This window comes from Pseudopipra pipra, chromosome 3 (assembly GCF_036250125.1).
Source record: "Pseudopipra pipra isolate bDixPip1 chromosome 3, bDixPip1.hap1, whole genome shotgun sequence".
In the NCBI taxonomy this organism is placed as follows: Eukaryota; Metazoa; Chordata; class Aves; order Passeriformes; family Pipridae; genus Pseudopipra; species Pseudopipra pipra.
In genome coordinates this window covers 32,564,628-32,577,544 of record NC_087551.1, presented here as the reverse complement: position 1 = coordinate 32,577,544, position 12,917 = coordinate 32,564,628, and the positions used below count along the sequence as shown (strand labels likewise).

The 12,917-nt window shown below is 55.0% G+C and overlaps 1 protein-coding gene across 1 annotated transcript; it reads right to left on the bottom strand.

The window, feature by feature from the left end:
• Nucleotides 1-229: 229 nt before the first annotated feature.
• Nucleotides 230-9,744, bottom strand: DLK2 (delta like non-canonical Notch ligand 2). The gene is made up of 6 exons (XM_064648532.1): nucleotides 9,627-9,744; nucleotides 7,399-7,500; nucleotides 5,767-5,830; nucleotides 3,771-3,901; nucleotides 3,019-3,163; nucleotides 230-2,483 (listed from the first exon to the last, which is right to left on the bottom strand). Exons 2-6 carry the CDS (start codon nucleotides 7,469-7,471, stop codon nucleotides 1,706-1,708), a joined length of 1,191 nt encoding a protein of 396 aa, XP_064504602.1. The 5' UTR covers nucleotides 7,472-7,500; nucleotides 9,627-9,744; the 3' UTR covers nucleotides 230-1,705.
• Nucleotides 9,745-12,917: the final 3,173 nt, after the last annotated feature.

The following is a 12,917-nucleotide window of genomic DNA, read 5'->3' as shown; positions in this document are numbered from 1 at the left end:
ACACACCTTTGCTATGCTGTCCTGAGTTAGGTGCCATTCCTTTCCCTGAGGCTGCAGGAGCCATCTCTACCCCTGCAGCCACAATCTGGGTTTGCATTCTTGAGGGAAGTGATGGAGATACTCATCAAGAACAAGTAGCTCAGCAACCTGATCCACTTGGATCTCTGAGAGCAGGAGGTTGGTGTCCAGAGGCCTTTTGCAACTGAAATTATTTTATGATTCTCTGATACACTGTTTCTGGGCTTGTTTTATTTGATAAAGGTACATCATCCATCCATGTATTAAAAAAATAATCTTTCTGCTGAAGCTCCAGTCCCCTCTCCCAAGTCTCCCTCCTGCCTGAGTGCTCACTTCTCAGCTCTCTTTACACCATGTTGAACCCAGCTCTGCAACCCTACAAGCCAGTAGTAGGGTTTGGGTTGTGGGTGTTTTTACCCCACTGCTTAGCCCTCTGTGCCCATGAGGTGACACAGAAGCCCCTGGCCCTGGCAGAGACACTGATTGCTGAACACCAGACCAGCACAGGCAGGAACAGACCTAGTACAAAGGCTAAGTGACATGACCTACTGCCTCTTAGCTGTGCTTTAGCAATGGTAGAGAAGGCAGTATTGTGGCTGCTTCCTATGGTCACCCCAGGCTTGGTAGCCTGTCCTCACATCCACTGTGAGGAGCTTAGCCTTTGTTGTATCAAGAAATGCTACAATGGCTGATTTAAGGTTGGTGCCAGCTGCCTGCCTCAGAGTGAATGGGAGAAGAAAGGAGGACCTGGATCTTGTATTGCTCCTGAACCAGCTACAGCACAGCTCCAGCCTTGTCCATCTCCAGTTTCACCTATGAGGACATATGAGAAGGACCAGCTCAGGCCCAGAGGACCCCAAAGGGGAGCAAATAGTGAGGCAGAAGTGCACACTGCAGAGGTGAAGGAGCTTGGTCGTCTGTGGCCAGACCAGAAAGGACGGCTTGGTAAGTCGGTCAAAAAGACCCCTGGATCGTCAGGAGAAAAGTACAAAACATGTTTGTAACCCCAAGTCTGACAGTAAGAGGAGGGGGCATCACCCAGGGCAGAAGAAGGGCATGAGGAGACCTTAGATGGTCTTCAGAGTCTCTTTGAACTGGCTCAGAACCACAAGACCAGGGAGCAAAGGTATCTGCTTGCTCCCTAGGGACATGGCATCTGAAATGACAGCCTCAAGAAACAGCCAGGAACTACCCCATCCAGTACTGGGGCAGGGAGGCAACCATCCCAAAGGCCCCAGAAGAAATATCCCAACACCATCAGAAATGAGGACAAACCCCTCCTAGTAGTCACAGAGGAGTTACAAGGGGCCTGGCAGTATTTCAGCTTGCAAGAGGGCTGTGCCTTCCTCAGCACTACCTGTCCTGTTTCTGAGGGCTCCTGTCAGATGATACTGGTGCTGCATGACATGGGCTGCCTTGAGCAGCACACCACTGCTCCCTTGCAGGGCTGGCCCAACACAGCCCATTCAGGTGCCCGTGGGTGCCAGCTGAGCCAGCCTGGCAGGAGACAGCTCAGACTCGAGCAGGGCCATCACACCAGTGCTCAACACCCAGGGTTTTGGTGATGTGTTCGCTGCCCTGGAAGCCTTTCCCCGCTGCCCGGTTGACAGTGTGGCTCCCCAGGATGCAGTTTGAGGGGTTTGCCAGCATGATGACCTGCCAGGGCCTGGCTCAGAGTCCTCGCAGCTCACAGCTCTGTTGTCTTCCTTGGCTCGATCAAGATGGTGTTGAGCATGCCCACCTGACACTCCTGGTCTTGGAGCTTCCTTGCAGCCTGAGAAGGGCTTTGGCACCAGTTCGACCTCTGACGGCCCCTCTGCCAGTTCCTCAGCATTAGCAGGACAGTGATGAGGACCAGCACTGCTGTCAGCACCCCAAACACCAGCACTGTCACCAGCTGGGCTTCGCTCAGCCCAGAGTCTCTTTGGGTCACCACCTCCTTCACAGAGATTTTCAACAACCCTCCCCCCAGCTCTTTCTCACTGTGGTTGGCCACGCGCCGCCCTGTGACCGCGGTCCTGACAGGCTCTGGCTGCGTCACGCCCGGCATCTCACTGGTGGTGCTTTCCACAGCCCCGCCATTCTCGTGGTTTGCAGGGTGGTAGGGTGGAGACCAGGTGGGCTCTGGGACGGAGATCTCACAGGTTTTGCCAGTGAAACGGTCAGGACACAAGCAGTCATAGTCATTGATGCGGTCATAGCACTTTGCTCCATTTTTGCACGGCTGGCTGGCACAGTCATTGATGTTGATTGTGCAGAAACGCCCTTCAAAGCCCACCTGGCATTGGCAGGAGAAGCGGTTGATGCCGTCGTGGCAGGTGGCACCGTTGGCACAGGGGCGCATCAGGCAGTCGTCCACGTCATGCTCACAGAGAGCCCCCACAAAGCCAGCGAGACACCGGCAGGTGAAGTTGCTGGCGAAGCCGTTTTCGTCTTGACATTGCCCACCATTCTTGCACGGAGACCTGTGTGGAGAGAGCAAGGATGAGGTCATGGCCCTGGAGAGCAAGCAACTTCCCTCACCCCAGGGAGGTAAACACACAGAGCCGCTTGCATGGCCAGTGTGTCCAGCACCAGCTCTCTCCATGGGGGCAGCTATCTCAAGGAGAAGACTGGGTGGGAAATTCTGTCTCCTTGAGTGAGAGGCTGTGGAACCTCCTCAAAGGCTGTGACCTTGCATGGGTCCACCACCCACTGGGGAAGGTCTTCAGCCAAATGATCTGATGAGGAAACATGCCCTCCTGATGCTCCCCAAAGGCATGACAGGTGTCAGCTCATCACACCTACAGCAGTGAGGGACAGCAATCTGCTCAGATTGCAAAAAAGACCTTGCCCCAGCAGGACAATGCAGTGCACACTGCTAAACCAAAGCCAAAGATGATTTTGGCTTAACTCCACTAGTGCATGGAAATCCACAGATAATGAGCCAAGCTGGGCCTCCACTTGGCAGCGTGTGACCCAAAGTCAATGCTGGCTGTAGTTAACACTGCAGTGTCTCACCCTGCCTTCTCACAAGGCCCTGTCTTCATCTCACAATCCTTTCCATGGAAACCTTCTGGACACAAGCAGGAATATTCCCCATCTCGATCATAGATGCACTGAGCCCCGTTCTGGCATGGGGACTGGTGTTCGCAGATGTGTATGTCTGAGGAGAAAGAAAAAGGTGGGAATTAGGCAGAAAAGAAGGTTGATGTGGCCAATTTAGTGCAAACACAACCCATCAAACCCAGTGGGGATGGAGAAATGACAGGAGCTTCTCCCTCCTCCCCGCCAATGGGCACCTGCAGCAAAAGAAGTGCAGTGCCTATGTGGTTGTGGAAGATGCTTTGCATGCCATCTCTCTGGCCAGTGGAGACCCCATGCTACAAAGGAGTCTCTAAGGTCAGAGAAGGGGAGTCCATCAGCTACCTGCTGAAGGCAGGAAGCCCTGGGGGAGGCAGGGGATGCTGCTCTGAGTCCTGACACACCATGAGAAACGGAATGAGTTCACCTGCTCCATCTCCTGAGGCTGGCCAGTGTCATGCTAGCTCTTGCCATGCAGCCAGGGAGCAGGTGCCTGGAGCCTTCCCTCTTTTGGAAGGGAATGGTTCCACCTATGGCAGCCAGGCAACATCCTATCTCCCAGGCAGCCCAAGAGGCATCACCCAGGTGGCTTCTGACTATGTTGGCTGTGCTGGCTCACATATCCATGGAGGGTGTGCTGGGCTTCTGTCCTCAACACCGGAGGCTGGGATGCCCAGCCCATGACTCACCTTTGTCACAGAACTTGCCGGCCCAGCCAGTGTGACAGATGCACTGCCAAGGCTGGTGGCACGTCCCGTGGAGACACCCCGGCATACGCACGCACTCCTCACAGTACTCGCCCTCCCAGCCTGGATCACACCTGTGGGAGGACACGCATAGCAGCACAATAAGACCCAATCAAGGGCTGTGGAAAAGCTGGCTGTGTGTCATGAAGGGTTACTGCAGATACAGAAGCACTCAGAAACTCTCCCAAAGCCCCCCATGGACCTGCTGGCTCTCTCCTCTGGGGGAGGTCAGCACTGGCACCTCATCTGTCCAAGGAAGCAAACAGATAGAGCAGGGGCAGACTCACCCTCTGCAGCCAGGGAGGGTGGGGGGCCAGAAACAGAGCTCAGAAGCTTCACTTTTAGTGCCCACGTCCCTCTGCTTTCCTTCAGCCAGCCACTCTGTATACACCACTGCATCAGCTTGGCAATTCCTGCACCTCCCTCATTGCACAGCCAGTCTGACAGGCAGAGAAAAGCCCATCCCAAACCCTGAACTCCCTGAGGGAAAGCAACAAGAGGCCCTGAGGTCCACGTGTTTCACTGCACCCCTTTGAATTATAATGTGTGTCATTTTTTGTCTGAAGTGCACGGTAATCCAGCTCTGAAACCTTGCTTGCCATGGCTGGTGAGCAGAATAGACTTATTAGCCACTCACAAGGGCAGTACAGTGGTAAAACCTGCAGCACACAATGAGCCTTCTGGTCCCATAAGAGTAGGGCAGTGGCAGTGGCTAAGTAAAGCCAAGCTTTACTTAGCTCGAGTGGCAGGCATCCCTCAGACCTGCCAGCTCTAAGGGGGAAAGCAAGTGATAACAAGATTAAAGCTGAGTGGAGGTGGCACCAAGCCACAACAAAAGCTATATTCAAACCAGCATGAAATTAAACCTAACAAAAACAACACAGTTTCTAGAGTAAGGAAGGGGATTCATTTTCATGGCTGTGGCTCATTTCAGTGCAATGTGTGATGACTGCAGCTTTGTTGGGCTGGCCCAAGGCTGCACTTTCACACCTGGGCGGCCTATTGTCATTGCATGTTGTCCCAAATAGATGGGGAATGAGGAAAATGGTTAAAAAATAAATATATATGTTAATTAGAGGGGTTTTTTTGATGGGAATGGAGGTGATACCATGTGCCTGATAGAGTCTGGGGAAATGCATTCATACCTGGACAGCCCTGAGTTTACAGAAGGCTGTGGACACCCCTATCCCCCAGTACCTGCAAGGGAGCAGGTATCATCATCTCTTCCCCTTCTCTGAAAGGCAGATGGCCAACTTAAAAATTACCAGGGAGGGGGCAAGGTAAACAGTCAAGTCTCCCTGAGCCTTGATCCTGTGGAATCTGGGCACCAGCTCAAGCTGACATGCCAGGGATCACAAATGCACTTCTGCTGCAGTAGCCCCCAGCTTGCTAGTAAGCCTGTCATGAAAACATCCAGAGATCCTCACCATAGCCGAGCCTGCTGAGGGGGGACCCCTGATGCCCTCAGTTATGTGCATGCTGGCAGCTCTTCTCTTCCATGCCCCCAGGGAGAGCATCTCTACCTCAGCCAGTGAGGAGGCCATGCAAGCTGGCCAACTCCCATGCCTGCTCAGCTGCCTGATGGCTTTCCCCATTACATCTGAGCCTGAAGGCTGCCTCCAATCCCCCAGGCACAGCCGGGCTGTCCTAGGCTCCCATCTAGACAAAAAGCGCTCAGCAGAACAACACTGGTCAGCATGTGGAGGTGGTGACTCTGGGAGCACTGGAGCAAAGGCTGGAGGGCACCAGGAAGTGGCTGAGGGATCAAAATCTCCCACTCCAGAGGGTGTCAGATAAGAAGAGTGCAGAGTCATCGATTCCAGGTGTGGGTGAGTGGAGGAGGAGGCGCTTCAGCTCAGGGCAGGCACAAGAGACACAGCAACAGGGGAGGGAGAGCAGTTACAGTCAGAAGCAGCAGAGAGCCAAAGACAAGCCATACCTGCACTTCCCATCCTGGTCACAGCAGCCATGGGCGAGATTACAGCGCTCACTGCAGTCATCACCTACAAAGCAGGTAACGTGGAGCTGGGTTAAGCAGAGACTACAGATAACTCCAGATCTGCCCGTGGCCCTGCTGGCCCACAGCTTCTTTTTTCCTTCCTAAGCGCTCAGCCTACCCTTCCCCAGAGCTGTGAGGTGGAGGACCTTCCTTTCAATGACTGGATGCCACACAGGAGATGAGGATTTCACATTAACCCAAGCAGTGATAATACTACCTTTATTGCTTTCAAAACTACTCATTCTCTGGTCATCTTCCCCACCCTCCCTCTGCTCCTTCCCTTAGATTTTGAGCCCTTCTGGGCAAGAGCTGGGGTTGCCAGTGCATTAAGGCAACCTGTGTAATAGGGACTCACCCACCTGGGACCTTGGTCCCAGTGTCTTGAAGAAGTATGGTGGGAAAGCTCAGGGCCAGGTAGTGGAAGGGGCACAAAGGGACTGAGGATGAAAATGGAAAGAATGGTTCCTCTTTATCTTGCAGGATGTTGCCATCCACAGGGGCAGCTACTGACACAAAACAGTCTGTCTGGGGCTCCTGCCCTCCCCCAGGACCCAGCTGCCAGCACTCCCCTTCCAGCATGGGGAGGCAGGACTGGGCATCACATGGGGCCAGGTATCCAGTTCTGTTTATTTATTTAAAGGCCTCAGAGGCTGTAACTGAGCCATGGCCTCACCGTGCCACTTCTCGTCCTCTGCTTGGTGCTGGCCTGCTTTCTCCAGCCAGGTGTCCCCTTTCATCTCCACCTTCCCCTCTCCCTCATCACTTGCTTGCATTTTGGCTCCACCTGGGAGCTGGTTCACTTTAGCTCCATGAGCAGTAGAACTAGAGCAAATATCAGAAAGCAGGAAGTTTCTCCAGAAGCCCAGTGCAATCCCAGGCCAGGCCCAAGAGATGAACACTCTTACCTGACCAAGCTCCTCCATCCTGGACTGAGACAGGTTAAAGCCCCCGTGCCAAGAGCAGTGCTCAGGCTTTCCCCAAGCAGCATTTTGTGCTGCCTAGGAAAGCAACCAGGAGAAGAAATCCTCCATGCATGTGATTTTGCTACAGTGAGGCAGCAGGTCCCACTGCTCAGGACAAGAGCCTCGCAAAACGAGCCACTGTGGAGCTGGAGCAGCATCCTGGGACTGCTCAGCCCCAAGCCTGGGTATCATCACCTTTCGTATTTGTAATCACCTCTCCTGACAGGGGGACAGTAAACTAATCTTTGGGAAGGAATTTTGTCTCACTGGATCCAGGATTAGCTGTTCAGTTTTGGGACCTTCTTTCCCCTTGCCCTGCCTCCCCAAACAGGCTCATCAGTTCAGGAACCCATTCACACTGAGATAGAGCAGCAGGGCCTCTCACTGCCAGTCTGCTCAGGCACTGCCACCCCTGTGGTCACCAGAGCAAGGGTCTCTGAAGTTGCCACCAGTCACCCCCCAGGTGATCGATGACTGAGCAGCATTTTCCACTCTTACAGGTCAAGCCAGTTCTGTTTTGCATGGAAAACTGAGGAGACTTCAGTGATGCCAAGGGCAGGTTTGGAAAGATGCATATGAAAGAGAACGATGCATTTCTACAGAGACTCACCTTGCACAAGCTGGTGATGGGCCAACAGGATCCAAATCAAGGACATGAGCTGGAGACAGAAGCTCCTGAGCATGGTCAGTGTGGCCCCACCGAGATGAACACCTACAGAGGGAAAAAGAGCAAGCTCAGCAAAACCCCTTGGCTCGCACCACGGCTTCACTTCACACATCCCTTCCTATCTGCTACCTGGGAGTTTTGAGTTGAAACATACAGTTTTGTACAGACTTGTCACCACACTCCTCTCTGTCCTTCTAGACTCCTTCCTCTAAGGCACTGTTAGAGCACTAAGAATCAAAAGGCCTTTAAAAATGTATGTACAGGAGAACTGAGTGTGCACATTCAATCTTGAGTATGTAGTAGCTCAAGCTGTTACACTACATCTTGGAGCACCTGCCCCTGCTAGCTGCTGTCAAGAGAGCAGAAACCTCCAGCAATACCAGCCCAGCTGTGGAGACCTTCATCTTCCCTCCTTAGATCTGGGAGGCTCCAGCTTCATGTTAAATGAGGTCCCTCCTATGCATTTTTGAATGAATAGATGGGCTGAGTCTTTTTTTACAGCACCTAGGCTGCTTTTTGAACCCTGCAGGAGAGAAAGCAGTCGAGTAAGATCTAGCAGATGAGCAGGCAGCCCTCCTCCATTGTCCAAGCAAGAGAATGAAGTGACAGGCACTAGAGCTGGGCTGCAGCCCCAGAGAGGAAAGGCAAACACGCACCTCTCACTAGGTGCAGTCCTTTTCCTCAGCTGTCCTGCAGAGAGCCCCCGTCAGCCCAAGGTTCCTTCACCCATCTATTTTCCAGCTGCCTCCTGCCCTCTCAAAGTAACATTAAATGCTTTCCAAAAATGCTTCATTCCCTCCCAGCCTTCTGGAGTTGTTAAGGGCAGGAAATTCGAGGGTGATATCATAAATATATTACTGTAATGAGATGGGAGGGGTTAAACAGTTCTGCTAGGAGAATGGTGAAGGTATGAAGCAGACTCTATCCAGCTGCGTGGGTGTGATGAACGGGGGCCATTCCACTTTCAGCTTGTCTCTTTAGGTTGGAAGGTTGTTCTGGGTCTAGTTGCATGAAAGACTTCTCAGATGGGGACAGAAGTCCTCCCACCCACCTACACATACACATGCATTGCAGGAAGAGGTTTTGGGGTCCCTGCTAAGAGCTTCACCTGTCTAAACCATAGCTCTCAAAAGCAAGGATGTTGCTCTAAGCATCTCTCCAGCAAACAAACCATCACCTATGAAAGATGCAGCATTTTCAGAGGGGGTACAGAATGTTATTGTCACTGCCCCAGCCAAATCCCAACACAGATCACTGTGGAACCCACAGTTCCCTTGTCACCATGCTTGCAGGACCCTCCTTTGCCTCCTGCCCCTAAACACTGGGCAGTGGCAAACAGCTGCTGCATTTCAGGGAAGGGTGAAGCAATTCCTACGAAACTTATAAAATAATTTAGGGTTGAAACCAGTATCATGTTCCTTCAGGACTGTGAGGAGCATAGCCTCCGACCACATGTCATTGCAAAGGCAGTTTCCCCCACGGCTCCCCACTCGAGGCACAGCCTCTCAGACATCCTGACATAGCCACCCCATCTCCCCCTCGGAGCTGCCCCGGACCCCGGCATCCTGGGGGGCAGCTGGTGCCCAAGAGAGGTGTGAGCAACTCCCACCGGGCAGGCCTGGCTTTGGGTCGCAGGGACACGGGCAAGGGAGCTCCCCCTGTCCCACTTCTCCGCCTGCGCCTGGCCGAGTTGGGGGCTACCAGCACTCCAGGGGCTGCGAAGACGCCTCTGGGGTCTATTAACCTCCCCCTCGGGGGTATTAGGGACCTCTGTACGGTTGGGGGCTACCAGGGACAGCCCCAGGACGGGGGCTATCAGACCTTGTCTCTAGTCTGAGGGCTGTCGGGACCACTCCGGACTGGGTGTCCGGGGGCAGGGGTGGGAACCCGGAGGATGCCGCGCCGCTGCGGCTCGCCGCTCCTGCCCCCCCTTACCCCTTCCCCCTCATCCCGCGGCTTTGGGACCACTCCAAGCCCCGGTGCCCCCTTCAGGGGCACGGCCGCGGGGGTGCCCTTCCCTCCACCCCACCCCACGGCCGTCCCCGGAGGGGAGGCTACACGGAGCCCCGCCGGTCCCCCTGCGGCCGGGGCGGCGGCGGAGAAAGGGGGGCCGGCTCGGGGGGCTGCGGGTCCCTGCAGCGCCGACCCCCCGCCGGTCCCCCTGCTCTCACCTCGGCGACGCGGCGGGTCGTGGGGCTATCGCGGGGCGCGGCGGCGGGGGGCGGCCATGCCCGGTGCGGCGGCGGCGGGGCTGGGGAGCGCGGGGCTGCGGAGGGAGCTGCCGCCGCGTGTGCCGCGCCGCTCCGCCCGCCGCCGCCGCCGCCGCCGAGCAGCCCCGGCCGCTTGCCAGCGGCTGCGTGTGCCTGCACATCCCCGCTCCCTCCCCGGGACATCCCGCCTCCCGCCGCCCCAAACCGCAGGCAGCCCCCGACCCGGCCCGCCCTGCCCGCTCACCCCTGCCCTGCTCCCGCCGCCGGGGGCGAGGGGGGGTCGCAGCACGGCCCGCCCGCCCCCCACCACCCGGGGGGCTGCGCCTGCGAGGGCTCGCCGGTACCGTCCCCCAGGAAGGACCCGCAGAGGATGGAGGGGTGTCCCAGGCTGCCGTCTCCCCCCCCTTCCCCCCCCGGGACGCGGCCTTGCTGGGGAGACCCCTGCCCTGGGCTTGGGGGGGCTGCAGCACTCGCCCCTCTGGCTTGGGTAGAGCTCGGTCCTGCTGCGGCCGGCCTCCCGCGGGGCACTCCACCTCTCTCAGAAATAGGTGTGCGATGATCTGAGCCTTCATTTCGCTCAGATTATCTGAAAAAATAATAATAAGCAAAAATGCCTCCTGCAGCCTCTCCCTAATGTCTTCGGGGCCACTAACACACCTCCACTGGCAAACTGTATGGTTAAGAAGCCCCATCCTTAAAGTAAAGGTGAAACGTGGAGTGGTTGCCCCACAAGAAAGAAGCCAACCAGCAAAGCTGTGGTCCTCAGAACTTCTCTCGCTGCTGCTCACAGGCTGTGGACACCAGCACCTCGGTGAACAATAAGACAACCCTGGGAGAGGGTCTGGGCTGCCACATCTTCAGAAGGAACAGCTGCCCATTCTCCTCCTCACCTTGCATGGCCTTTCTGCTGCTTGACAAGATTGTATCTGTCACCTTCAAAGGTCCTAGCAGTCCTTAATTATATCACAAGTTCATCTCATTCAGCCCTTTTCTACCCCTGCACCCCACGAGGTTTGCTGTTTTCCACCAAGAAGGAAGAACTATGTCCTACAGGCACTTAGTGGATGTTTCCACATTTCTTCTCATCTCACTAAACAAAGCACAACCCATACCTGCTCTCACCTTCTCCACACCCCACCCCTCTGGCCCTCTGCAGTTCCTGACAGTCCCATCAGCACTATGCACCCTGCAGGCCCCAAGACCTTGGGAGAGCCCAAGAGCCAGCAGCCCCATCAAAGCCCAGCTCTCTGCTGTCTTTGTGGACCCCTGCTTGCTCCATCCTCGGCAGGTCGGGACAACATAACATGACTGAGCGATAAAATAGGGGCCTACCACCCTGCCCACGGGAGCCGCCTTCCTCCTGCCTCTTTCCTGCTCTCCTGTTGGCCAGGAGCACTGTTCCTTTCCCCTGCTGCCTCCTCTTGTCTCCATCACCCCACCTAACTGTTCCCTGAGGGACAGACAGAGAGGTCCAAACCTCCTGCTGCTCAGGCTGCTCCATCAGCTATTCGGGTATTTATGAGCTAGGTGTGCACTAGCTCTGTTCTAAGATGCTTTCTGTGGTTCTCCATCCATTCTCAGCCCCAGATCCTTCACAGCCAGCTCAGCCTGCTTTGGAGCCCTGATTTCTACCATACAGCAAAAAGGAGAGGGTGAGGCTGAGGGTGAAGCACAGCTCCTCGTACTTGGTTTAAAACCAGGCAGCCTCTGCTTCAGTCACTGCAGTTCTAGGACCTGGGAGAATCCACTTTTATCCTCTGACCCCCACAGCACCCTACCTTGCACTCTTTGCCAGTCATGGTTAGAGGCCAAGGTTTTACTGGTGATACCTCCAGTGTTGAGTGTAGGATGTTCAGCCTCATCCTCATCTCCTCCTTGAAATTCTACTACCTACACTGACTGCCTCAGATATGACACCACCTCCTGCAACATCCCCACCTGCTACTGCACTCCTCTGCTGGAATCTGCTCCGGTCCTGACCAAGCTGCATGGCAGTGTCATTGCGCAGCCATGCCTGGGTGCTCTTAAACCTCACTTGGTTAAATGTGCCTAAAAAAGCCCTCTGGACTCTGTGTGTGCATTTGAATGGGCAGGTAGGAGGGCACTTGCAGAGGAGTCCCTGCATATTTTGATATCCATAAGTATCTGTGTCCACAGCATGAACGCTGCAGCAGAGGGACACGGGGTTAAGGTTACAGTCAGTGGAATGGGACATGTGGCTCTTCCGGTGCTGCTCCCCTTGGAGGTGAGAGCCATGGCATGGAGCAAGGGCCGGCCAGGCTGAGGAGTTAAAGCTGGTTGCTGAAGATCTGAACTCCGAGGAAGGGGAACGAAGAACAGAAACCAGAGTGGGATTTCAGAAGAGGGGATATGGGCATGTCTGAAGACAGGGGGTTTGGGGTTTGCGTGTGAGTATCACAGAAAGAACCAAGCAGGGATGGAGGGGAGTGAAAAAAGTGAGTACAGAGAAGGGAGAAGGGACCAAAAAGAAACCCCAAGAAATGTGGAACTTAGGTGCACTCCCTCCTCCACACTGAAGGGCTCCTGTCCCATTCCCAGGCACAATCCTGAGTCTCAGGCTTGCTCTGTCAGTCCCTGGATGCCCAAGGGACTCAAGCAGAGCAGCTCTATTTGCAGATCCAAGAAATGGGTGTTGAGGAGGGCTTGGCTCTGTGCTTGGCTTAGACCCTGCTCTACTGGGCTCTGATCCCTGCCATGCCATCCCTAGAGGCGTCTCAGATGGAACAGCTGCTGGGTCAGAATTAGGAAGGATTTTTCCTAGCCATAAGAGTCCCTCTACGGCTTTTCCCTCTGGTGAAGGAAATCCCACAAAGCAGGGACCTGGAGTGGGAACTGGAGTGACCTCTGTATTGGTCTCCCCCTCCAATGCATGCCAGACACAGACTCCATCCCCTGCCATCCTTCCAACACACCATCACCACCCACAGACAGAGGGAGAAATTACCTGTCAAAAACAGCTGGAGCTGCTTCTCTTTCTTCCGGCGTCTGGAACCTGCACCTTGGAGGCAGCCAGACATCAGGAGCAAGAAGCTGATGCTGGGCTGAGGGAACAGGTGATGTTGCCTCTTCTCCTCCACCGAGGAGCCTTCCCTGGAGCAAGGAGATAAAGAACCTCTTCTCTGTGCAGAATCCCAGAGAAATTCACCCCTTCCTGCCCCCTCTAATCTCTCAAGGGAGGCAGAAAAGCAGCACAAATCAAATGGAGAAAGACTGCAAACACCTCTGAGCTGC

Coding starts and splice junctions, on each gene's coding strand:
- DLK2 (XM_064648532.1), bottom strand. CDS start 7,471: ATGCTCAGGAGCTTCTGTCTCCAGCTCATGTCCTTGATTTGGATCCTG. Junction 3,164..3,770: donor CGGCAAGTTCTGTGACAAAG/GTGAGTCATGGG, acceptor CTTTCTCCTCAG/ACATACACATCTGCGAACAC. Junction 2,484..3,018: donor GGGCCTTGTGAGAAGGCAGG/GTGAGACACTGC, acceptor CTCTCCACACAG/GTCTCCGTGCAAGAATGGTG.